Source organism: Rhamphochromis longiceps, linkage group LG7, assembly GCF_057381845.1.
Source record: "Rhamphochromis longiceps isolate RC_006_pf linkage group LG7, R_longiceps_female_GT1.1, whole genome shotgun sequence".
Lineage (NCBI taxonomy): Eukaryota > Metazoa > Chordata > Actinopteri > Cichliformes > Cichlidae > Rhamphochromis > Rhamphochromis longiceps.
In genome coordinates, this window is record NC_140563.1 from 70,433,083 (window position 1) to 70,459,139 (window position 26,057).

General features: G+C 44.4%; 1 protein-coding gene across 1 annotated transcript in view; it reads right to left on the reverse strand.

Moving 5' to 3' along the window:
• Window positions 1-7,173: 7,173 nt before the first annotated feature.
• LOC146666953 (sodium channel protein type 4 subunit alpha B-like) overlaps window positions 7,174-26,057 on the reverse strand; it is a 57,243-nt gene continuing 38,359 nt past the window's right edge. Inside the window, exons 27-32 of the mRNA XM_085415104.1 lie at window positions 25,483-25,753; window positions 18,777-19,392; window positions 18,503-18,647; window positions 14,759-14,830; window positions 13,627-13,847; window positions 7,174-7,267 (exon numbers count right to left, since the gene is read on the reverse strand). Of these exons, the coding sequence (XP_085271230.1) occupies window positions 13,725-13,847; window positions 14,759-14,830; window positions 18,503-18,647; window positions 18,777-19,392; window positions 25,483-25,753 (1,227 nt within the window). The 3' untranslated portion in view covers window positions 7,174-7,267; window positions 13,627-13,724. The remainder of the gene's footprint in view (window positions 7,268-13,626; window positions 13,848-14,758; window positions 14,831-18,502; window positions 18,648-18,776; window positions 19,393-25,482; window positions 25,754-26,057) is intronic.

Genomic DNA, 26,057 nt, shown 5'->3' on the forward strand with positions numbered 1-26,057 from the left:
TTCACCCTTCCCAGTGTGGTGAATTTTCTAGCTCTTTTTTTGTGTGTGAAATTATTTTTTTTTAACCATTTGACTTGAAGTTGATTTAAGTAGATGCATATTCTATTCTTTGTGATATGAACACATGTGAAACAAGTGATCATTTAGCCATTTGTTTTTAGCTCAAAATGACAACATTAACACAGTAAAACAGGTCTCTTTCTTAAACAGAAGCCTGTCATGCTTAACTTTTGAGAAAATAAGTAAATCTTTCTTTAAAATAACTCTGTCCTGCTTAACTTAAAATAATAGAAAACAATAGAAAGAAAAACATTCTTGTAACAGTGCACATTTAGTGCATTTAGTACAATTGGCTTCAGCTGAGGTATTATTTCAGCTTTTCTAAAGCTAATCAGCTGCTCCCGCTTGTTCTCATGATTACGCATCATAACTCATCATCATTATTCATCTATGTATTACTTTTATGTATTAGTCATCAATTTGTTGTAATCATCTATTCTTGCAGTTGTTTATTACACAAAATAAATTATATTATCACACTTCTGGCCACATAGCGCTGATATTCACTGCACATGCCCATATTAACTTTTTCCAGCCAGGTGTTTTCCTTTTCCCATTCTTCCCTTTCTCTGAACAAACATTGCTGCTCTAACGCTGGGCTCACACTGTGCGGTTTTTGGCCCATTTTGAGCCGATTTTTGAGTGATCGGACCGATTTTGGCCTTCATCGTGCGTCGTGTAGTATACGTGGGGTAACGAGAAGTGATTAACACCTCACGACCAGCTCCCGATCATCAATCGCTCGTGAGGGTCTCACCACAGCCGCTCACACTGCTCACGCGCAAACACGTAAACGTCGGTGAAAAACACGGCACAGCACGGCTGTGCAGCGTGTGCACTATCCACAAGTGATGGAGGCACAACTTGTAGAACTTTGGAAAGCTCATCCGAGCCTTTTCGATGTGGCATCACAAAATTATCACGACCACAACAACCATGAAAATAGTTGGATTTACTCTGCTGCTCAATCACAGCTGCCTGATAAATGTTTTTCATTATCAGTTTAGCAAAGTTGATGGTGGTGGTGTGTCTGTGTGAGTGAAAGACAGAGAGAGCGACAGAATTTCTGTTATAACCTTCATTTTATGGAGGCACAGTGTGAGCTCTCAGGTCGCATCAGAGCATCGGGCCGTATAGTGTGAGACATCGTGACCTATGAACTTCTAACCTCTGCGAGTCAATCGTGCAGTTTGAGCAGGAGCTGAATAACGCGACTGAAAAAATCGCACAGTGTTTGCCCAGCTTTAGGTGTACTGTCATCCGAGACTTGCACCGCAGTGTCGGCGTTTGTTCCCCTGTTGGCCATGCTTCTTGTTGTGGTCATCTGTTGTCTTCCGGTATTTTCTCCGCAAGCGACCTTTCCTCGACCAATGAGATGAGCGGTAATCTGAATTGTCATACTCGAATTGTCATAAGTGTGCTGTCAGCTCATTGGTCACAAAGCAGGAGAGGGGCTGGGAATTATGTTTTCAAACAAAGTGTTAATTCCATAAACATTTATAGACTACTTTTGATTCTCACTGTATTACGGGACAAAGTGCGTCCCTTATTAGCTCAATACGGGACGTGTACTTTTGTTTCTAAATACGGGACGATTCCGTATTTTAAGGGACGGTTGGCAACCCTAGTCTGTAGTGAGTTAACCAGGCAGCTGAGTGCATCTTCATTCAGTACAGGGCCCATTTCTCCACTTTCATCACCTGTTGGTCAACAGTCTACATCTCCAATCTCAGTAACAGCCCCCTGAGTTACATTGACATTAGCTAGCTCTGTGCTAATTGATGCTAGCCTTTTCTTTTTGGCCCTTTTTTCTGGTGTTATTTGATAGCAACAGTGAAGAGTGACAGGAAAACAGAGCGAGAGAGAAGAGATGCGGCAAAGGATTCGAACCCGGGCCGGCCGCTGACCTGCACAGGCAGCACAGTAGTGGTAATGGCCATAGTTTTGGAAAAACAAAGCTTATTAAATTAATCCAATCTCAGCTGCGGATCACACGACTTCACAGTTACAGGAATCGTCAAATAAAATATTGCAAAAGAAACAAAATGAAGTAACAATGAAGTAAAAGAAGCAAAGATTTTGACCAATCTTACATCTTACAATCTAAAATAACAAAGGGCGTGCAATATATAGAATACTTTGCTTTCACCCCTTCACGTGTTATTGTTGTAAACTGGAAATATGCAGAATTATATATTTAACCAGGAGTTCAGTTTTACCGACTGCTGGTGACAATCAGGTAAAATTACCTGTCGAAATAAATGAGTAGCAAACTGAGTCTGATTTGATCTTTTTATTGAGATTAACACGAGGATTAAACATGGAAGTAAAAACTATAGAAGAAAATACAAGTGGAGCAGTTCTTGTCTTCGAGACGTTCGGTCACCTTCGATCCTAAAACACACAGGTGCTGTAGACGGTCACCTTGTGGCTGATCTCCTGCAGCAGCCCCTTCACTGCTGCCTCCAGCTCCACCAGCTGCTCTGCCTTCTGCTCCAGAGCGCGCTCGTTGTCTTCATAAGACTTCTCCAAATCTGAAATGGGAAGAGCATACATGAAGGGATGTCCCGCCTGCTCAGCTTGAAACATTTTCTGTAGGAGTACAGTGTGGTGTCACCTTTCAGCAGCTGCAGCTTGTCACTGGCCTGCAGCAGCAGCTCTTTGGCTTCCTGCTGAAGTGACTGTGCCCTCTTCTTGGCGTCAACCATGCCTCCCGTCTTCTGACCAATAAGCTGCTCCACGGTGGCATACTTCTCCTTCAGCTCGCTGTCCAGCTCCTAACACAAACACCTAATGTTACAAAGGAAACAGACCAACCTGAAAGCCTCTAATGATCACACAGGTGAGCTCACCTTCTTCAGCTCCTCTGCCGTGCTTCTGACCAGGCGGTGTGTCTGATTGGTCAGCTGGCCAATGATGTTGTCCCACTCGGCGAAGCACTGGTGACAGCGGCTGCAGTTGGGGAAAGTTCCTGAGAATCCGCGAGCGCAAGTGTCGCAGCGCGGCCCGGACACACCCTCCACGCACATGCAGTGACCGCTGACTTTGTTGCACTGCTGCTCGGAGATCCCACGAGGGTCACAGTCACAGGCTGAGGAGACAAGAACAATAACCAATGAGAGTCTGCAGGGCAGACTACAGGAGACGCACTCAAGTACAAAAACACACTTGACTCCAACACAGTTTCAGTGACTTCCTGTTTGCACATTAAGAACATGTGTTTAGCATTTGGCTCCAATCAAACATCTGAAGCTTTATTCTGCTGCAGGAACAACAAATTAAGGCTAATTTTTGCTTTTTTAAATTTGATTCACTCTGACCAGGCAAGCCCTCAAAGGCCAGAGAGTCACAGGGTTTAGGGTTAGTCTGGATGACTGATGTGGAGCTCTGTCCGAAGGCTCTGACAGGAGACGAGTTCAAGAACCTGAAGGAAACACAGTGTCTACACTGCTGTTTAATTCATCTCCAGCAGAGGGCGCTACTCTCTCATGTGAACTGATAAAAAAAACAAACAAAGGGACTGATTGTGTTCCTCCAGGCTGCTGTCTCAGTTCTGCTTTTCTTCCTCTCTTCTCCTTGTTTCTGTAAGACCTCCTCCTCCTGACCTTCAGCTTTACTGAACAAAGCGTCTTTGTGGACTTCTGGAGGCTGAGACGGACAGACCGGTCCCATCTCTGTGGAAGCTGGGCCTCAAAACATCTGGGTTTAATTTGAGCTGCAGCAGCCGAGGATGCTGGGAGCTGAAAGGATCCCACAATAAAAGCGTCTGCAGTTTGATCTCAGTCAGAAACAAGTCCCAGACTCTGCACCGAAACTCTGAACCGGATTCTGACCTGGGGCCTGACAGATCGGGACTCTGTTCCAGGTCTCAGAGCTTCACTGACAACTCAAAAGAGTCCGCTTTATTTTTTATTACACCATCACATCTATCACGCCGTCTCACGAGCACATGGCATGGCGAGCCTACCGTGACATTTGATCTCAGGGTCTCCCCAGAACAGTTCTTTACACTCGCTGCACATTCTTCCTCCGAAGCCGGTGTGACAGGAACACTGACCGCTGATCTGTGAACAAATAAACTACAGTCAGACGTGTGGTCTGACGGAGCACAGAAGTACAATTCCATCAAGCTCACACGACAAACCTTTAATGAAATACAACATTTGTTTTCACCTCGAGGACTTTCGGTCCGTTAATCGCCAGGGGCTGCTCACCTCATTGCAGGATGTCCCGTATGAGTGTTTGGGGTCGCAGTCGCAGGTCTGACAACCGGTGCCCGTCGCCATATTCCAGGTGTCAGGTGCGCAGCGGTCGCAATGCTGGCCGACCACATTGGGTAGACAGTGACACTGACCACTGCTGCGGTCACAGTGACAGTCAGAGGACGGGCAGCTGGAGGGAACGCTGCCAAGCCGGTTACAAACGCACTCTGCGGGTACACAACCGTCAAGGTTCAGCGACGATCGTTCGCCTGATTCTGTGAATGTGGTTACCATGGTAACCCCAGCATACTTACTCCTGCAGTCCTGGAGTAGGGCATTGCCATAGTAACCCAGCGTGCAGCTCTCGCAGGCGGCACCCTCGCTGTGGTACAGGCAGCGCAGACACTCACCGGTCCGGGCATCGCACGATTCGGGGTCCAGCATATCAATGTTGTTGTTGCACTGACACGGCTGACACTGCCCACCCGCCTCCTCAGGGTTTCCATAGTAAGCAGGCGAGCACTCGTCACAGCGAGTTCCTGCAGAGGACAAGCAAATGGTTCTTATAAAGACAGGGAGCATAACAATCACACACCAATTCATGCTGGACGCATCGCAGAGCAACTTGGGGTTAGCCCACGGATATTTGGGAGGCAGGCTGGAGCAGCCAGCGATCGAACCACCAAACTCTGAGTGAGACCAGGTGACCTGCTCCTCAGCTACAGCCACCCCAGATGAGAGCTGGACACCATTTATGACCAACAGGTGATCGTTCCTCAGGTGTGACATCATCACCTGAACCAACAACATGCCTCACATCGAGCTTCATCCTCAGGTTCGAGTTTGTTTAAATACAGTTTTAAACTTAACAGCCAATCAGCAGCCAAAGATTCATGCTTATTTAAAGGGAAGCCCGGCTGTTAAGACATGTTTGTGCTAAAATATGTACTGTGCTTTCAATAACATATATGTGGTATTAATGGGGGCGATCGTGGTTCAAGAGTTGGCAGTTCGTCTTGTAATGGGAAGGTTGCCGGTTCGAGCCCCGGCTCGGACAGTCTCGGTCGTTGTGTCCTTGGGCAAGACACTTCACCCGTTGCCTACTGGTGGTGGTCAGAGGGCCCGGTGGCGCCAGTGTCCGGCAGCCTCGCCTCTGTCAGTGCGCCCCAGGGTGGCTGTGGCTGCAATGTAGCTGCCATCACCAGTGTGTGAATGGGTGGATGACTGGATGTGCAAAGCGCTTTGGGGTCCTTAAGGACGAGTAAAGCGCTATAGAAATACAGGCCGTTTACTATTTAAAATACGCCAAATGTTTTCCTTTTAAGCACATTTTATATAAAACCGATTTACCAGTAGTCCGCCATTGTTCTTTACTTCTCAATGCACTCTGGGTAGTGACGTCATAGGGTTGCACCGCATGCAGTTCACAGTTAGCGGCGCACTGGAAATGGCTTCTGCTCAACCTTTCCAGTTTGAACCAGAGCAAACCGAGAGAGAAAGAAAATAGTCAAGCAGCACTTTTCATCTTCATCTAAACTAAGTGCTGGTCGACTGTTTTCTTTCTCTCTCTCGGTTTGCTCTGGTTCAAACTGGAAAGGTTGAGCAGAAGCCATTTCCAGTGCGTAAGTCGGTTTTATATAAAATGTGCTTAAAAGGAAAACATTTGGGCTATTTTAATACCACATATATGTTATTGAAAGCACAGTGCATATTTTAGCGCAAACATGTGTTAATAGCCGGGGTTCCCTATAAACCCGGCAGCCAATCAGAGGGGATCACAGAGGAAACAGTGTTTCAGACATCTGTCAGCGGCTGATTTCAGGTGCCCGTAACAGAAATCTGTAATAACAGACCTGATCCCTTCAAAACAGAAGCCTGCCAGTGACTTGAGGTGGCAGCTGTTAGGATCACACCAAATAAAGCAGAAGAATACTTCCTGTGGAAAAGAGCAGCTCAAGGCTAACCTGTCACCAGTCTCTGCTCACACGCCGAGTACCACGGTGTCGTCAGCGCTTACCTCGATACACAACACGTGTTAATAAAGTTTTTACACTGATGATAAAGTATCAGAAATACTGCCGATGCTGTCGTCAGTAGACTGAAACAGGTGTTGTGTTGGCATGCTTTTCAATGATTTTAACAGATGCGCACCAGAAGCCCCGCCTCAACCAGACCAACATGGCAGCTGGACTGACGCTGCGACCAACCAAGCGTCTGCATCTAAATATCTGTGATGAGGTCTTACCTCTGTGTCATCGTCTGTGTAAATAAAGTTTTCACCTTTGTATCCTGTGTTGCAGACACAGGTGACCTGCTGAGAGTCATCGCTGCGGTAACAACTTCCTGCAAACTGCCGCGGGCTGCCGGGGCCGTCGGGACACATGCAGGGACGACAGTGGTCACCTGACCCCAGGGCTGGGTCACCATAGTAACCATCCAGACATCTGAAAGACAAGAGCACCGATGGCATCATCCTGCTAAATAAACCCAACAGCGATTGGCTGACGGACGGTGGGTAAGTTACCTGTCGCAGGCGCGTCCCGTCGTGTGGTCCCTGCAATCGATGCAGTGGCCGCTGTCGGGGTCGCAGACATCGGCGTGACCGTTACAGAAGCAGGGGCGGCAGGCGGGGAAACCCCAGCGACCCGGCAGACAGCGGTCGCACTGCCGACCGTACGCACCCGGAACGCAGGAACACTGTCCGGTCAACTGATCGCAGAACACACTGAGAGAACCCTGAGGGTCGCACCCACACGCTGAAAGACACGCACGACGAGGTCACACAGAGGTCAGCGTCAGTAAAGCTTCAGCGCTGACTGTAAACAGATTTTTGATCGATTATAGGCGGAGGTGGTTTTGACCTCGGCAGCCGTTGGGTCCAAACTGAAACGTGGACGGAGAACACCTGTCACAGTTCCTGCCGACCACGTTGGGGCGGCACTCACACTGCCCGCCGTGGGGGTCGCACACGGTGCTGAGCGAGCCCTGAGGGTCACACTGGCATTCTGGGAAATGGCATCAGACAAGGAGACACGTCAGAATAACGAGAAGACGCTAAAGCATCAGTGACAATAGATTTATGACCGCAAGGAATGCGGAGGAGGAACCTGCCGGGTCCTGTCGAGGAAGTGAAGCCTAAGGCGATGGTGAGAGGATGAGTGACAGAGATTAACGTGAAGCGGGGGAGGAGGGGAAGGGGATAAAGATGTGAGGGATCAAAGGTTGGCGTTGGAATGAGGAAGAGGTTTTTGTTTCAGATTTTAAACTTCAATGTTTGGAAGGTTCTCTGAATCTGATTCTGGTTCCTCCTTCCTGGAGTCCTTCCTGTCCAGAGTTGGACAGCAGAAATATTTTCCCCTTCTCTTTCTGACTCTCTCTGATTCTTCCGGGAGGTTTGTTTCCGTGAGGAAACCCCAACCCCTTCAAAGTCACCATAAATACAGACACTGCCCTGAGCTCTAAGCCCTGAGTGTCTCACAAGCAGCCCTTTTCTTTTAAACTCCAGCCAGGAAGCGAGGTTATTAAAGTGAAATCACAGTGCTAAGCTGTGCTACCTTTAGCTCCCTGGTGCAACATGGCGGAGATGCTGAAGATGAAGTTTCTGCAGATGTCAGTTATCGGCGTCTTGAGTGCTGCATGTTTGTGTGCTGCATGCTTGTGTGCTGCATGCTTCTACTTTCCAAAACACTGTTTCTGGTGGTAAACTTCCAGTAGCTTGGCTTCTCTCACCCCTTTCTGTCCCGGCCCTGACTTTGAGTACAACATGGGACATTTTTTATGACAACATTTTTTAGCTGCCATCTCAGGCGCAGTCTCCCTTTCACTGTGTTGTCAAGCGTCTGTAGAAATGGGAATCCCAGGTCCGTAAGGCTGTTTTGTTGTACTAGAAGTCTTGGGATTTGTCAGGTGCAGCTTTGCAAACCTAAGTCGTGTTCTTTTAGAGAGAAGATACCAGTGTTGGGGAGTAACGGAATACATGTACCGCCGTTACGTATTTAAAATACAAAATATGAGTAACTGTATTCCGTTACAGTTACCGTTTAAAAAGGTGGTATTCAGAATACAGTTACTTTGTTGAAATAAATGGATTACACTGCGGTACTTTCCTGTTTCATATTGTCGCGGGTCAGGACTGTTTGGGTTTTGTTTGACAGCTACGCTCTGTTGTTCCAGGCGGCAGCGTTACAGTTGCCATGGTTACAGGGCGACGCTCTCTCTCTCTCTGCGACTGTGTGTTTCCTGGGTGAGAGAGCGCCTTTTTGTTGTTGTTGTTGTTGTTGTGCTAAGCTAACAGGCAGAATGCTACAAGCATAGCTCTAAAGAATGTAGCATCATGGGCAGTGTAGTCCGTGCTGCAGGGAGAATGGACTGCCATACACGTTATGTGTCTGTGAGCGCGAGGAGGGAGAAAAGGGGGAGTGGAAAGGTACGAGTTGTCATCGAGGAAAAACGGGAGCTGGAAGCATGTAAATATAATAATAACCACTGCAGCCAAGAAGAGAGCCTGACGAGCCCAGCTGTAAGTAAGCTATTAAGACTCGACTGTACACCGTGTTCGTGTTTTCCTCCGAAACAATAAGTTCTGTTGGAGCAGCCTTTCAACGCCTCTCTCTGTCTCTCGCAAGAAAAGTTGACCCAGACAACAAAGTAAAGCTATTTTTTGGCTACGAGCCGACAGGGACCCCGCCGTATTAGTCAGAGGTCCCTTTACTACAGTTCGGAGTCGCGGACCTTCAGTAATAGTAATAAATCACACAGCAATAGTACATTCACGTTGTTGTAAAACGCATGATAATATATTAAGTAATCCAAAGTATTCAGAATACGTTACTGTCATTGAGTAACGTAACGGAATACGTTACAGAATACATTTTGGGGCATGTATTCTGTATTCTGTAATGGAATACATTTTAAAAGTAACCTTCCCAACACTGGAAGATACCATACTTGTTCAGTCTTTTTCTTATCGTGCCGTCATGAACTTTCACATTTAACACTTGCTGCACTTTCTCTGAATAAGCTGACTGTCTACTTATTATAGTACATGGCAGCTGCCATAACAGGAAATCCAGAATAAATCTATTAAGCTTTAGTTTGAACTAAACAAACCTGAGCTGCTGCTCTCCGTGTGTTTCCCACCCTGACACTTTCAGCAGTCAGTCGAGGCTTGGAACCCACAGAGCGGGGCAGGCAGTTCAGACAAAATCCAAAGCACGTGTTTTCATATGCATGTGTTTATTGTGAGTTAGACTTGTGTTTACAAACATTTTTTTAAAAATACATGTAAATGTAGAGCAGGGATGTCAAACTCAAATACACAGTGGGCCAAAATTCAAAACTGGAACAAAGTCGCGGGCTAACATTAATATTTATTGAAAAAAAAACTTCCTCCAGATATAAGAATGAATCTTTTCTTATGGACTCAAACACGTTTTGCTGAAAAACTGAATATGGAACAAGCAAAGCTTAATACTAAACAATAGATATATTAGCTGTATAATACCAGTAGGCCAGCTCTAATTGTAATTTGGCATGGCTTCGCGGGCCAAATGTAATTAGGCTGCAGGCCAAATTTGGCCCGCGGGCCAGAGTTTGACACCTATGATGTAGAGAAATACAAATGCTTTAATAACTAGTATATTAGAATATTTTAATATATACCTTTATTAACATTATTATATAAGATGATGGTTCACAACAGACACAAAAAAGCAACAGTTACATGAAGAATAACCAATCAATCGAATAATCATGCAGTCTGCTATGTAGGTGTTATTCATATAATCGGATTGGATACTTCCTGAAGGTGAGTTGTGTTAGTAGACTACGTGAAGACATGCCACATGAGCACATTGGGACCAGAAAAGCACACTGCCATATGTTCTGTTACTGAGGAGCGTTTGAAGGACAAAGACAATAAAATTCTGAGAAAGATATTAAACATTTGAATGTTTTGAGAAACACATTAGTTGAACTAAAGTCCATTTGGAAATCCCCACAGGCAGTTATTTTGAAGTTTTAACTTAAACAACCTAAAATCCTAAGGTCAGTGAGTCAGAAAACGTGAACGAAAGATCATATGTGTGTGCTAATCAACAGGATAGACTGTAGCCTCAGGTGCATATTGTTAACTGGTGATTATGTGACGATGCATTTTATGCAGCGGCATTTTGAAACAGCTGCAGATGTGAGAGCAACGACTGCCTGACCTTCACATAAAGGGAGTTACAGTGGTCCAGACAGGATAAAATAAAAGCATGGATCAGTGTGCTGCCCAGAAAGAAGATTTCACACCTGCCAGTCGCCTTACATGATAAAAAATGGACTTCACTGCTCTAATTTGGCTGTCAGTAATAACAGGTTTAAAATATTATTGTTTAATATAATAATAATAAAAAGTTTAAGGCCAACCAGGTTTTACTGTTATCTAGAAATGCCAAGAGAGGTTTAATGGAGAGGCCATCCTTCTGCTTTAGTGGCAAATAAATGTGGCAGTCATCAGCGTAACAATGAAAAGAGGTCCCATGCCTTCTAAGGATGGATACTGTTTTCATCTAGAAAATACTTCAGTTGACAAAAAACAATTTTCTCTAAAACGTTGGAAAGTAAAGGCAGCTTGGAAATAGGCCTATAATTAGCTAATACCTTGTGATCAAGGCCATGTTTCTGAAGCAGTGGCTGCACTACTGCATGTTTGAAATTTGCAGGAACCATACCAGAAGACAAACTGCTGTTAATAATGTCAAGGACATACTGCCTATACTAGGAAAAATGTCTTTGTGGGGGGACAGGATCCCGAGGGGAACCTGCGGGCTTAATATGGTGAACCACATCCTCTAAAGTGGAGAATGTCAGAGACAGAGGGGTCAGAGTCAGGAGCTTTGATCAGAGCCCTGGTGGTGCCAACCTGTTCAAGAAAAAAACTCAGAAAAGTATTGCAAATATCAGGAGAAACTTCCAAACAGACATTCAGTGGAGTATCAAGAACAGTGTCAATGGTCCTAAACAACACATGTGGGTTATGACTGTCGAAAGAAACAATATTTGCAAAATATTCCCTTTTTGCCTCTTTAACAGTGTTCTGGTAGCGATGCCAGCAGAATTTGAGAATTTGAAATGACTCCTGCAGTTTATCCTTTTTCAATCTCTGTTCTGCTCGACGACATTCCCTCTTAACAACCCGACTGCTCTCATTAAACCAAGGCTCAGGTTTAGCCTTCGGCTGCCTGGTTTTTAAAGGAGCCACAGAGTCCAAGACTGTTTGACAGCAAGAATAAAACCAGGAATTAAGCTCTTCTGTGTCAGAGGAAACAAAGTCAGCTGATTAAAAGCAGCAAAAAAACTGCGCAGCAGTGGAGGGGTTAATAACCCGACAGCGCCAAGCAGGAGCGCCAGGTTTAACTGCAGTATGTGTAAAACCAATGTTGAATAACACAGGCATATGATATGAGAGTGCACAGTCACAAATCTCCAAGTCAGTGACAGGCAGACCATATGACAGGACAAGGTCCAGTTTGTGTCCGTGCTCATGTGTAGGGCCAGGCACGGACTGTACCAGGCTAAAAGAGTCAATAAGGCTTAAAAAGTCCTTTACCAGTGGCTTATCAGGACAACATACATGTATATTAAAATCTCCAATAATAAGAACACTTTGGGCATAATCCCAGCTAAAAAAAATCAGAAACGTCATTTATGAAATTCTTAGTGTATTTCGGGGGGCGATAGATGACAGCGCAGAAAACCGGGTCTGTGCGACTCACCTCAAACGAGGTAAGTTCAAAGCTGGAGAACGAAGGCTGTAGAAAGTGTTACGATATAAATATATATTCTTAATGCTTATTTTCTGTTTATATTGTTTTATAGAGGCCAGACTAGGAGAACGCCAGTTTGAGCACAATGTCACAGAGTACTGACAGGAAACTGCTTTTGCAGAGAACAGGAAGTTTTAGTGCAGAGCTGCACAGGCGTATTAAGTAAACTGTGTGTCGGTGTGATGCAGTGCAGAAATATATATACGGATTTAGCTGGCAAAGAATTCAGACCAGAGTGTGTGTGTTCGTGTGACGGGTCTCCATTTCCAGAAATGTAAAATAAAGATCATTTTTGGAGCTTGACCACTCTGAGTCCAGTCTTTCTCTGTTGCCAAAAGAATTCAAAAGAACAGAATTTAATAATAGCACTGCTTCCATTTGTAATCCTGTGCCTCCACCTCTGCCCGACGTTCATGGTGAGTTAAAATAGCAACAATCGACTGGTAAAAGTTCAGATATAGCACTGGACTCATTGAGACACATCTCAGTCACAGAAAATCCAGATCACAGGAACTGAAAAAGTCCCGAAGAATAAAAGTTTTGTTTAAAACCAGGCAAACCGTGGGTGGAGCTGGAGCACGGGCTTCAGCAAGTCCAGAAACCTGACGCAGTGCTCTCAGGCAGTGTTGCCAACTTAGCGACTTTGTCACTATATTTAGCGAGTTTTCAGACCCCTTAGTGACTTTTTTTCTAAAAAAAGTCGCATATCGCTTTTACTCTCAACAAGCAGCGGGTGCTGTAACGCAGTCGGTTCTTCTTTTACTCTTTTACTCTTATGCTGTTTTGTGGATCACAAGGTTTAAAACTACTTATAAACACACACACAAAGTAACTCCACCAGAGTGCTTATTTCGGGTCACTTTTGCCGGTCCAAGCCCGGGTAAAGGAGCAGGGTTGGAATTGTGACATTAAAAAAACAATAATTGCTAAAATAAATTTAATTTGTAGTTCTAAATAAACTCTAAATGCCTTTAGGATGTTTTTTACTCACTTTATGTCTCTTCCACAATGTTATTTCTCTCTCCAACAGTGAAGGTTACAATTACATTAGCATGACCAATTATGCAAATTAGGCAATGACGTCATTTAGCGACTTCTAGCGACTTTTAGGACAGCCAATAGCGATTTTCCTTACTGAGGAGTTGGCAACACTGCTCTCAGGTTTCAGAAATGTTCTCGGCTGAGGTTTGGGTGGGGAGGACGCGCAGTAGAGTATGGACTGATGGATGGATGGATGGATGGAAATATTTTTTATTTCACTATAAATCATATAATCAAAGTTCGTAATGTAATAAAATCAGCTTCAGCTCCTTCTTCTCCTCTCTTTGGTAGTTTTGTTGTTGTAGTTTAACATAATGTTTGTTTGTATACGCAGAACTGGTTTTATTCCTGTCACAATAATAACTCATAATAAGGGTTAATAAGTGTTAGTAAAATAACTGGTGTTTATGTGGGTCTCAGGTAATTGCCCCCACACAAACCGAACTGTCAGAAGGGAAAAATCTTTGGCATCATCGAGAATGAGAAGAAGCACACTTGCACATTTTTCTTACACATTTTGCTCTGATCTGGTGTCACTGAGTCCTCGCAGAAGAAGAGTCGAGTTCACTAACAGGAGAACGAAGGAAGGAGGTAGAAGTAGATTATCATCTCACTGTAATTCTCTGCCCACAGCCTGGACTACCATTTGCTCAGCATCTCCACCTTGCACATGTTTCTGGATCATGTCTGTCTCCTCCTGTGCTGGCGAGGTGGTGGTTGATTCACGTGACACCTGTGGAAAACGGGACTCACCAGTTAGAATCTCTGCTTCATGTAGTTTTATTGACCTAGTTAGTTTTGGCACAGTGTCCTTAGTTATTTAAAGATTCAATTGGCCTGATTGATTTTAAAAAAAATAGTGGTAAGTTATGTGTCTGTGACCTCTCTGCAAGTGTGTTCCTTAAGCTTTATTGAGACCCAGCAACCATCTAAAATACAGTGGGGCTATAATTATTTGATCCCCTGCTGGATTTATAAGATTTCTTACAAAAAAGGACAGTCCCTTATTTTTATGGTAGGTTCTGAAAATCTAGTGGAGCAAAAGTTAAATTTTTATAGCAGTTGTGTTGAAGGGCTTTGGGCATTTGCATAGAGTTTTTTTTATAATTAAAATAATCTTTCTAGAAAGTGCCTGGAAAAAGAGCAACATTTTTGGGCCCATTTTTATAACGTTTTCACGCTGTGGTGCTAGCGACCAGAAATATGCGGAAGTAAGGGCGGGAACAAATCAAGAAGGCTAGACTGTCCAATTTCACAGCCGCTCATTTCCAGCTTACCGGCCTCCTGAGGACCAAGCCCACGTAGCCCACAAAGGCCGGGTCCTCCGAAGGATGCGGCCTAGGTTTTGGGAAACAGCAAATACGTGAAAAGGCGTGTCTAAAAGTATTCTTAAAAAACAACTTAAAAAGTATTAAAATGCGTAAATGTAAATAATCCAAAGAATAATCACTGAAGTGTTTCAATAGTCCAGCTGAAAAGTTTGAGACAACTATTTTTTTCATGCTGAATAAAATCAAACCTGAAGCTCTGACTTTTAATTTATTTTCTCTCATTAACCTGTTGCAAAAAATCTGTTGCAATGATGTGTTTTTAAAGTTCACTAATATATAGAATAGAATAGAATAGAATAGAATAGAATAGAACCTGGCTGTGAATCCTGACTATTTCATCCAGTTTGGCTTTGAGGGCATCCACCTCTGCTGGTTCATCAAACGCCTGCAAACACAACAACATCAAAAATCACAATAAGAATAATACAAGCAATAGTTATAGTTTATCAACAGGCCACCTGGGCCACCATAAGTATGATTCCTTTTTTGTCCTTAGGTGAGGTTAAGAAGGCCTTTAAAGTTTTCTGTATTGAAGGAAAAATTTATTTATTAAAAAGGAAAGTCCAGGATGTGTACATCCTCATCACTGAAAGAGTGGCCGCTGGCCTTTAGGTGCAATTGCGGCCTTTTCCAAGCACTCTTTGAAAGGTACTCATTGATCAGTGGCTGTTGATCAATGAGCATGAGTGACGTAGATCAACCGGCAAATCAAGAGCTTCGCTTTTACGCTCAGCTCTCTCTTCACCACGACGGACCGGTGCAGCGCCCGCATCACTGCGGCCGCAGCACCAATCCGTCTCCGGCTCCCTTCTCCCATCACTCGCAACCAAGACCCCGAGATACTTGAACTCCTCCGCTTGGGGCAGGAACTCATCCTGGGCACTCCACCCTTTTCCAGCTGAGAACCATGGCCTCAGATTTGGAGGTGCTGATCCTCATTGCTTCACAATCGGCTGCGAACCGTTCCAGTGTGAGCTGGAGGCCATCACCCGATGAAGCCAACAGAACCACATCATTTCATTTCATTTCATTTATTTATTTATTTCACACTTGGTATAACAGATCAAACAAACCAACCACACTTTCTATCAACAAAGCACTACAACCATGTGTGAAAAGGAGCAGGAAGAAGAAAATATTCTTATTAAACCCTGCCCCCTATCTACAATCCAACTTATATTACAAGTGGGCACCAAAAATCAGGGAACAAACTAATATTAACATTTCTCTCCGGTCCTAACCCAAACCAAACAACAAATTTACAATCAGAATATACCACTCCACATAGTAACAGGGAGAAAAATAAAATTAAATAAATAAAACAAAAAATTATAAAGGATCCTTTTTCAATGAACTCCAATTTCATTCGCATTCTTCATATTGAGTTATCGTTTTAAGCATGTAACACTTTTTAAAACAATGTAAACTTATACAATTCTTTAAATTATAATGAAGAGAGTTCCACAGTCGTATACCCTCGTCGTATATCATCCGCGAAAAGCAGAAATGAGATTCTGAAGCCACCTAAGTGAAAGCCCTCCGCCACTTGGCTGCGCCTAGAAATCCTATCCATAAAAATTATGAACAGAACCGGAGACAAAGAGCAGCCCTGGCGGAGCCCATCGCCCACCGGGAACGAGTCCGACTTATTGCCGGCAATGCGAACCAAGCTCTTGCAACGGTTATATAGGGATCGAATGGCCCGTAGCAATGGGCCAGACACCCCAGAGTCCCGCAGCACCTCCCCGAGGGACACGGTCGAATGCCTTCTCCAAGTCCACAAAACACATGTGGACTGGTTGGGGAAACTCCCATGCACCCTCAAGTATCCTTCAGAGGATAAAGAGCTGGTCCAGTGTTCCACGACCAGGACGAAAACCGCATTGTTCCTCCTGTATCTAAGGTTAGACTAGCGGACAAACTCTCCTTTCCAGCACCCTGGCATAGACTTTCCCAGGGAGGCTGAGGAGTGTGATCCTCCTCCCACATAGCAAGCAGGTCTGGCCCGGATCTGGCATCAAGCCGGCACTGCTGGCTGACTTCTGGCATGATAAGACGTGTGTCATCCAGATATGGGCCAGGCTTGGCATAGCTGGCACTGTTTATGCGATGGCATGCCATATCTGGCTCGATTGTGGTTTGGTTTATGTGGCCCAGGCTCATAGAAAACAAGCCTGGCTGGGTCTGACAGCTGCAGGGAGGAAGGACCTGCGGAAACGCTCCTTCATGCATCGAGGATGCAGCAGTCTGTCACTGAAGCAGCTCTGCAGTTCAGCAACATTTACATGCATGGGCTGGGAGACTCTGGCCAAAATAACATCTCTGATGGACAGAGTCCTTCTGTCTCCCACCACCTGCACTGGGTCCAGGGTGCATCCCAGAACAGAGCCGGCCTTCCTGATGAGTTTATCCAACCTCTTCCTCTCAGCTGCCGATAAACTGCTGCTCCAACATACCACACTGTAAAAAATGACAGATGCCACCACAGAGTCATAGAAGGTCTTTAAAAGCGCTCCCTGGACTCCAAATGACCTCAGCCGCCTCAGCAGGTAGAGTCTGCTCTGACCCTTCCTGTAAAGAGCATCAGTCCAGTTTATTATTTAGGTGAACACCTAGGTACCTATCCACAATGGGCCAGACACCCCATAACTCCCACCAGGTGGGAGTCCACTATCCCAATGGATGTTCACCGGTGTCAGTGTGGTGGGTCTGCATCTCCGGAAGTCCACCACCAACTCCTTGGTTTTCCTGGCGTTGATCAGCAGGTGGTTCTGCTGGCACCAGTCCACAAAGTCCAGAGTCCGCTGTCTGTACTCTGAGTCGTCCTCACCTGTGATGAGGCCGACTATGGCAGAGTCGTCAGAGAACTTCTGTAGGTGGCAGCGTGGGGAGTTGATGGAGAAGTCTGCAGTGTAGAGGGTGAAGAGGAACGGTGCCAGCACAGTTCCCTGTGGGGCCCCCGGACTGCAGACCAGCGTGTCAGAGACAGCCCTGTGTCCTCACATACTGTGGGCGTCCTGTGAGGTAGTCCAGTATCCACTGGGACATGTGGTGGTCCATTCCTGATAGCTCCAGCTTGTCCCTCAGAAGTTGTGGCTGGATGGTGTTGAAAGCACTGGAGAAATCAAAGAACATGATCCTCACAGTGCTTCCAGGCTTCTCCAGGTGAGTCAGAGCTCGGTGCAGGAGGTCGATGATGGCGTCCTCCACCCCGATGCCAGGCTGGTAAGCAAACTGCAGATCCAATGAAGACAACACCAGGGGGCGCAGATGGTTTAGAACCAACCTCTCAAGGGTCTTCATCAGACCTGGATGACCTCTAATTTTCTGCTTCTAAATTCAGATTAAACGTTATACAAAAATTTTTAGTACCATGGTATCTAAGCAGATTCTTACTCTGGAGGGCAATGCTTTTGCCACCAGTAATGCTGTGAGGAATCTTGGTGTTGTTTTTTTGACCAGGGTATATCCTTCAGTAGGCATATAATCTCTGACTCTTTTCCTCAGCGTATCTTTAGTCATGCCTACCTGGTAGCAACACATGGCTACACCTCCCTCAGCCTGTTTGGGCCCGGAGGTTTTCTTCCCACTTAAAACAAGATCTAGAGTGTGATTAAAGTGGTGGGTGGGTTCTTTTACAGTTTGACAGAAGCCAATTGAGTCAAACAACAGATTAAATGCCATGTTGAGGCTGTCATTTTTAGCATCTACATGGATGTTAAAATCACCCACAATAATTATTTTATCTGAGCTGAGAACTAAATCAGATAAAAAGTCTGAGAAATCAGACAGAAACTCTGTGTAAGGCCCAGGTGGACGATAGATGATAACAAGTAAGACTGGTTTCTGAGTTTTACAGCTGGGGTGGACGAGGCTAAGCATCAGGCTTTCAAATGAATGTCTGGGTCTTTGGTTGATTAACAAGATGAAAATAAAGAGGAAACCTAAAATTCTTCAGTAAACATTTAAGGAGAAGACTTTAGAGTGGTTTTAGTTTAAGCAAACAGAGTTTAAGAAACATATCAAAATGTTGGCAGCCCGTCCCAGGTGACCTTACCTGTGTAGTAATTGTGCGCAGAACATCCAAACAGCTGATCTGGTCTCCAGGAAACAGAGGCAGATTCAAGTGAGTCAGTTTTATGGTGTTTGGTTTGGGAATCCTCAAAGGATCCTGGAGACCATCACAGAAGTCTGCCAGCTCACTGGGGAACACATTAGAAAATATTAAAGTCCATTAGAGACTATTAGACTGTTACAGTGGAGTCCATTATAGTGCAGAACCATTTTTGATTAGTGTTAAGGTTAGAAACCGTCACCGAGCTCAGTCTCACCTGTACTGTATGACCTGCGAGCCACTGGGGTCAAATCTCCTCCAGGTTTCATAAAACATCTGGAGGTGATCATCACTCAGCATCTCAGCGTCCTCAGGGCTCGCTGTGTTGAAGAGCTCCAGGATGACAACGATGAACAGGTGGATCACCAGCAGGCAGAAGAGGAGGATGTAGGAGCTGAAGAAAACAATCCCCACCGTCGGGTTGGCGCAGTTACCAGGCTCAGGTAATCGCAGGTCGCAGTCTGGAGGCGTGTTCATGATGGGACTCAACAGGCCGTCCCACCCCGAGGACGTGGTGATCATAGTCATGCTGATGATGCTGTTTCCAAATGTCTTGAAGTTAAACATGTCATCGATCATCATCTCATGCTTCACGTAGGCAAAGTTAAACATCCCAATGATGGAGAATGTGTACACAATTAGGAAGAAGAGCAGGCCGATGTTGAAAAGGGCAGGAAGTGACATCACAAAGCCCATAATCAGCATCCAGATCCTTCTGGCAAACCGAATGTGAGGGAATGCTCCACATAAGGTGAACAAACGACCCAATCGCATAACAGAAAAGAGAGAGGGACTGACGAAATATTTTTCCAAGATGTCAGCTAAGAAGAGACCTGCAACAACAACAACAACAACAACTATTTGTATAGCACATTTAAGACCGAAGGTACACCAAAGTGCTTCATAAAAATGTTCAAACATAACAGATATGAGACCATAACAGAGTACAAATAAGCTAAGAATTGAGAAAAGCTGGTTAAACAAAAATACAGATAAAATAAGAAATAAAACATCAGAGTGTATTTTAGAAAATAAAATCACTGAGTATTCATAAATATAAAGTGGGGGTATACATACAGTGGTACATCAATAGAAGATAAATAACAGCTGGATGAAATATAGGGAATGTGCACTTGACTAACCGAAAACGCTCGGCCACACAGCTAAGTTTTTAACTGTGATTTAAATGAATGGATGGAATCAGAGGCGTGAACGGCAGCAGGAAGATTGTTCCAGAAGCTAGGGCCTGCCAGGACAAAAGCACGGTCACCTCTGGTCTTTAGCTGGGATCTAGGCTGCACCAAGAGTAACTGTCCTGATGATCTTAGGGCTCTCCTGGGGATATACGGATTAAGGAGTTCAATGAGGTAGCACGGCGCAGTATTGTTTATGGTTTGAAAGGTGAGCAAGAGAATTTTGAACTCAATGTGGTATTTGACAGGGAGCCAATGCAGGTCAGCGAGGACTGGGGTAATAGAGGCAAACCTTCTGGTTCCAGTCAAAAGGTGTGCCGCAGCATTCTGGACAAGCTGCAATCTATGAAGAAGGGCAGAGACCAAAGTAAAGGGAATCACAGTAGTCTAATCTAGAGGTCAGAAATGCATGGATAGGTTCTCAAGGTCCTATGTAGTGCTTGGCCTTGGATATTTGACGCAGTTGGTAAAAACTAGATTTAACTACCAAGGATCAATGTTCCCTCTAATGTTTCACGTGTCTGAGCGAACACACAAACTCCCTGAGCGTCTCTTGGACCACTGTGAGCACCAGCAGACGTGTGCACTGTGGTCACGCCAGCATCTAATCCATCCAATTTACATGGTTTATTAAAGTAATCAAATTACAGCATTTACATTTATCTTAGACGACTTTTAATTAACTGCTTTAGGCCACTTACAATGTTTTAGAAAAATTGGTTTTGTAGCATGTTAACACTATTGGAAGTAAAAATAACTTGAACTCCAGTTTTGAAAACACAACTTTCTTTTTTTTTTTTTTTTATAAAGCTCTGACTTGTATTATGAGTATGACTCTGTGGGAGAGAGTCCTGTAACTCTGTCTGCAAAATACAGTAAATAATGACCAATGTTGGGCAATTAATTATTTAGTTACTTCTTCAAAAGAGTAACTGAGTTATGCAAACAACAAAGTTTTTTGCAGCTGTTTACCTAAAAATGCAGCCAAAGCGTTTTTTTAAACAAACATTTCAAACTATTTACAGAACAATCAGCTGTTCTGCATCAAATCTGATGCCACACAAATTATTTGTGCCGCTCCAAAAAATAATTTCTGTCCACTATGAGATGAAGGAGAACAACAGCCTGATACCTGCAGGCCTGACAGCAGCAGATGTGTCACTGCTGTAACACCTGTAACACTCAGCAGGCGCCTCATTGTTCTGACACACAACAAAACTATTGACTACACTACACACTAACTACACACTAACTACACACTAACTACACACTGACTACACACTAACTACACACTGACTACACACTGACTACACACTAACTACACTCTAACTACACACTAACTACACACTAACTACACTCTAACTACACACTCACTACACACTGACTACACACTGACTACACACTAACTACACACTGACTACACACTGACTACACACTAACTACACTCTAACTACACTCTAACTACACTCTAACTACACTCTAACTACACTCTAACTACACACTAACTACACACTAACTACACACTAACTACACTCTAACTACACTCTAACTACACTCTAACTACACTCTAACTACACTCTAACTACACTCTAACTACACACTAACTACACTCTAACTACACACTAACTACACACTCCAAACACGCTAAACGTCACAAATCTCAAATCTCTCTCTCTTCCCCCCCCTCCCTCTCCCCGCCTCTCTCTCCCCCCCCCTCTCCCTCTCCCCCCCCTCTCCCCCCTCCCTCTCCCTCTCCCCCCCCCTCTCTCTCTCCCCCCCTCTCCCCCCCTCTCCCCCTCTCCCCCCCTCTCCCCCCCCCTCTCTCTCTCCCCCCCTCTCTCTCTCTCCCCCCCCCCTCTCTCGCCGTCACTCCTAAAACTTCCTCCTTCCTAAACAACTAAAGGCCATGTTGCCATATCATTTTTTGGTCGACATGGTATATTTTTCGACCAATAGGAAAGGGTGGGTTTTTTTGGTGTTGTTTTTGCTCGCAGGCTTTTGAGCGTTTTCCTTATAAAACGCCGTTTTTACCGTTTCTTCCTGCAGTAAATATAAACAACGACAGTATTCAGGGAGGAAAACAAACACTGCAGATATTTTATCATAACTCTGGTTTTACGTGGCCGATCAACACAATTTAAAAACTGGTATAAAGTCCACACTTTGTCCGTCAGTTGTTCCGTCTGTCCTGCTCACATCTCCAATGGTTGTACACGTTGTCATTAACGTGGCTTCACTCCACAGCAGCTGCTTCGCTAAAACACCGGTGTCGGCGCATAAGGACGCTGTCAGAGCCTGTCAGCGACGTTGATTGGCTGCGTATATACGAATGTGAATCGCATCATTGGCTGGACTATGGGATAAGGTGGCATCGTTCTGATCACATACGGGAGCAGCCAGTCACTGACTAACACTGCAGAACAGGATTGTTAAAGTTTTAAATTTAATTTCAATTCAGGTTCGATTTCTTTTTTTGTGTGCAGAGACTGTGCCAGCAGTGCGCAATTGCCCATGCGTGCAGCTTAGAGGGAACATTGCCGAGGATACTTGTTTGTCAAACTTAGCTGTTTAAGAGGACACCTAAGTTGTTAACAGTGCCAGAAAGAAAGGTGCCAAGGGGTCCAAGAGTATCAGCAAATTGGCCCTGTGAAATATGGTTGTCGAACAGCACGATTTCTGTTTTCTTCTTGTTTAATATAAGAGAGTTATCAGAGAGCCAATCTTTGACCTCTCTCAAACACTCTAGCAGACAGTGTACTGATGACCAAACATCACCAGAGAGCCAAAAGTAAATTTGAATATCATCAGCATAAAAGTGACAGGAGATATTATACTTCTCTAAGACAGAGCCTAGGGGCAGCATATACAATGAAAACAACATAGGGCCCAACACAGATCCCTGGGGCAAACCACAGTAGAGGGGAGCAACAGAGGAAGAGCAAGTAAGTATGTAAGACCTGTCCGACAGATACGATCTAAACCAGTTCAGGGCATTACCCATTATGCCTACTGTGTGCTCAAGCCTCAATAGGAGGATATTATGGTCAACCATATCAAAGGCAGAGGTCAAGTCCAATAAAACTAAGAACGTAGAGCACTCTGAGTCGGCAAATAAAAGAAGGCCATTAAGGACTCTCAGCAGCGCTGTTTTGGTGCTATGGCGTGGTTTAAAGCTAGACTGGAATTTATCGCTGATATTATTTGCATCCAAGGAGGCCTGCGTCTGTGAGAGGACCATCTTCTCCAATGCTTTAGACAACAATGGAAATAACACAGACACGCCACACTCTTTCTTCTGCTTTTGATGCCTTTCAACACCATCAGGCCGACCCTCCTGGGTGATAAGTTAGCAGCGATGCAGGTGGATGCTTCTCTGGTGTCCTGGATTGTTGATTACCTGACAGGAAGACCACAATATGTACGTCTCCCACAGTGTGTGTCTGACAAGGTGATTAGCAACACAGGGGCACCACAGGGGACTGTCCTCTCCCCCTTCCTCTTCACCCTCTACACCACAGACTTCAGCCACTGCACAGAGACCTGCCATCTTCAGAAGTTTTCTGATGACTCTGCGGTGGTTGGATGCATCAGCAGGGATGATGAGACAGAGTACCGGGCTGTGGTCGACTCCTTTGTCACGTGGTGTGAGCAGAATCATCTGCAGCTCAATGTGGCAAAGACCAAGGAACTGATCGTGGACTTCAGGAAGACCAGGAAACACTTGACCCCTGTTTCAATCCAGGGGGTCAGTGTTGACATTGTGGAGGACTATAAATACCTTGGAGTACACATTGACAATAAACTGGACTGGGCTAAAAACACCACAGCACTTTACAGGAAGGGCCAGAGTCGTCTCTATTTTTTGAGGCGACTGAGGTCCTTCAACATCTGCCGGAAAATGCTGAGGATTTTCTATGAGTCTGTTGTGGCCAGTGCGATCCTCTATGCTGTTGCATGCTGGGGGAGCAGGCTGAGGGTCGCAGATGCCAACAGACTTAATAAACTGATCCGTAAGGCCAGCAATGTTGTGGGGATGGAGCTGGACTCCCTCAAGGTGGTGTCGGAGAGGCGGATGCTGTCCAAGATAAAGACAATGTTGGATAACACCTCCCACCCACTCCATGACATGTTGGTCAGTCACAGGAGCTCGTTCAGTGAGAGACTGAGATTACCGAAAAGCACCACTGAACGACACAGGAAATCATTCCTGCCTGTGGCCATCTCCCTGTACAACGCATCCACTTAACACACTGTTTGCTGCTACAACTACACATGTTTCTTTTCCAAATATTTATTTATGAGTGACTTATGTATGTATGTATGTATATATATGTATATATTGTACTATTCTTAGTTAGTGTATTGTCTGTCTTGTCTTAATGTTGGTTTATAATGGAGCACTGTAACAAAAAATAATTTCCCCCAGGGATCAATAAAGTATTCTGATTCTGATTCTGATAAGTGGAGGTTTTCCACACAGGCCAGGTTTGGATTTGGGTTTTTTTCCCCTTAATAATGACAAATATTTTCATTGTTTGATCTGAAACATGTAAGTGTGACAAACATCAGGAAATCAGGAAGAGGGCAAAGACATTTTAAACTGCAGAAACGATGACACAGACTGACTTTAGAGTAAAAACAGGGAACATTGTACTTCCTGTTACAGCCCAGAGGTGGGACCAAGTCATTGTGTTGCAAGTCTCAAGTAAGTCTCAAGTCTTTATCCTCAAGTCACAAGTCAAGTCTCAAGTAATGTCAGGCAAGTCAGAGTCGAGTCTCAAGTCACTGGTGTAAAAGCCCGAGTAAAGTCACAAGTCTGAAACTTTGAATTTCGAGTCCTTTCGAGTCTTTAAAAAAAACAAAAAAACAAAAAAAAAATGTTGCAGTTATGCTAAATGTAAATATTAGACCATGTAATTTTTAAATCTGTGTTTTTCTCAACACATGATGAAATAGTGAACTTAGAAAATATACACAAATTGTGAAATTGCACCTCTATAAAATGCAGCTCAATTAAACTTAGCTCCAAGAATAATTTTCACCGACAGTTCTGAGATAAGCTGCATGTTATTCTTGGATGCGGTTGTAGGACCGGCTTTAAAATCGCATGACAAAAATATCATACACATTAAAAAAACCTGTATCACCAACGGAGCCTGGACAACATTTGCTAGTTAGATGAAGTCATGAAGCCCCGCCTACCGTTCTTTATACAACTTCAACTGTGATTCTCTACTTGCATGTTTTGCATATTGCATTTCGGTTTTTTGTTGACTACTTCATAGTTTATGTACCTGAAAAAATTAACTCCTTGCAGCATTTTTGAGCGTTTTTTTCCTTTTCTTTTCTTTAAAAATCTGGTTAATTTGATTGGCTGTGCTACAGCTCACGCACACATACATACATACGGAGTGTGGTTTGAATAAATAAATTGAATTAATGGTGCACACTTTGCATGTTAAATTTTATATTTGGGGTGAAACATCAAGTCTTTTCAAGTAAACCGGTTCAAGTCCAATTCAAGTCCCAGGTCATTGGTGTAAAAGTCCAAGTCAAGTCACAGTCTTAGAACATTTTTTCAAGTCAAGTCTAAAGTCATAAAATTAATGACTCGAGTCCAAGTCATGTGACTCGAGTCCACACCTCTGTTACAGCCCGCAGACATTTGCAGTAACTAACCAAACTGAGATCAGATAAGAAAAGAAGATTGTTTCTGTGTGTAGGACTCACCTATAATGGACAAAGTGAGAACCACAAAGTCCACAATGTGCAAGACATTTCTGAAGTAATGCTGTCTGAGTGCAATGATCTTCAGGATAAACTCAACAAGGAAGATGGCCACAAGGATGAGATGGATCCAGTTCAGGACAAGTGACTTCTCCTCACTCTGATCATCAGTCTCCACCATTAGAACCACCATGTTGAAGAAGATAACCACCACCATGAAGATCTCAAAGTACAGAGCGGTGACCAGGTCAAACAGCCAAGCCAGGCAGCAATTCTGGAGACAAAGACGTAAGCTTTAAACACTCCGGCAGTCAGTCGGTTTGCTGACACTGCAAATAGTTTTCAGTAAAAACCCTCTTACAGGAGAAACTTTGTGATCCAATGTTATCTTAATCACTGCTGAAACAGAATTTGTTTCTTCACCTCCACAGTAGGAGGCAACAGGCTAATATATGAAGGCTGGTGTAAGAGTCTGATTGACAGCTGATGACTCTCTCTACTGCACAAAATGAGACTCGTCCTTACAGTCATTAATCTGACAGCTCTAACATTCATTACCTTTATTACTGCAACGCCTC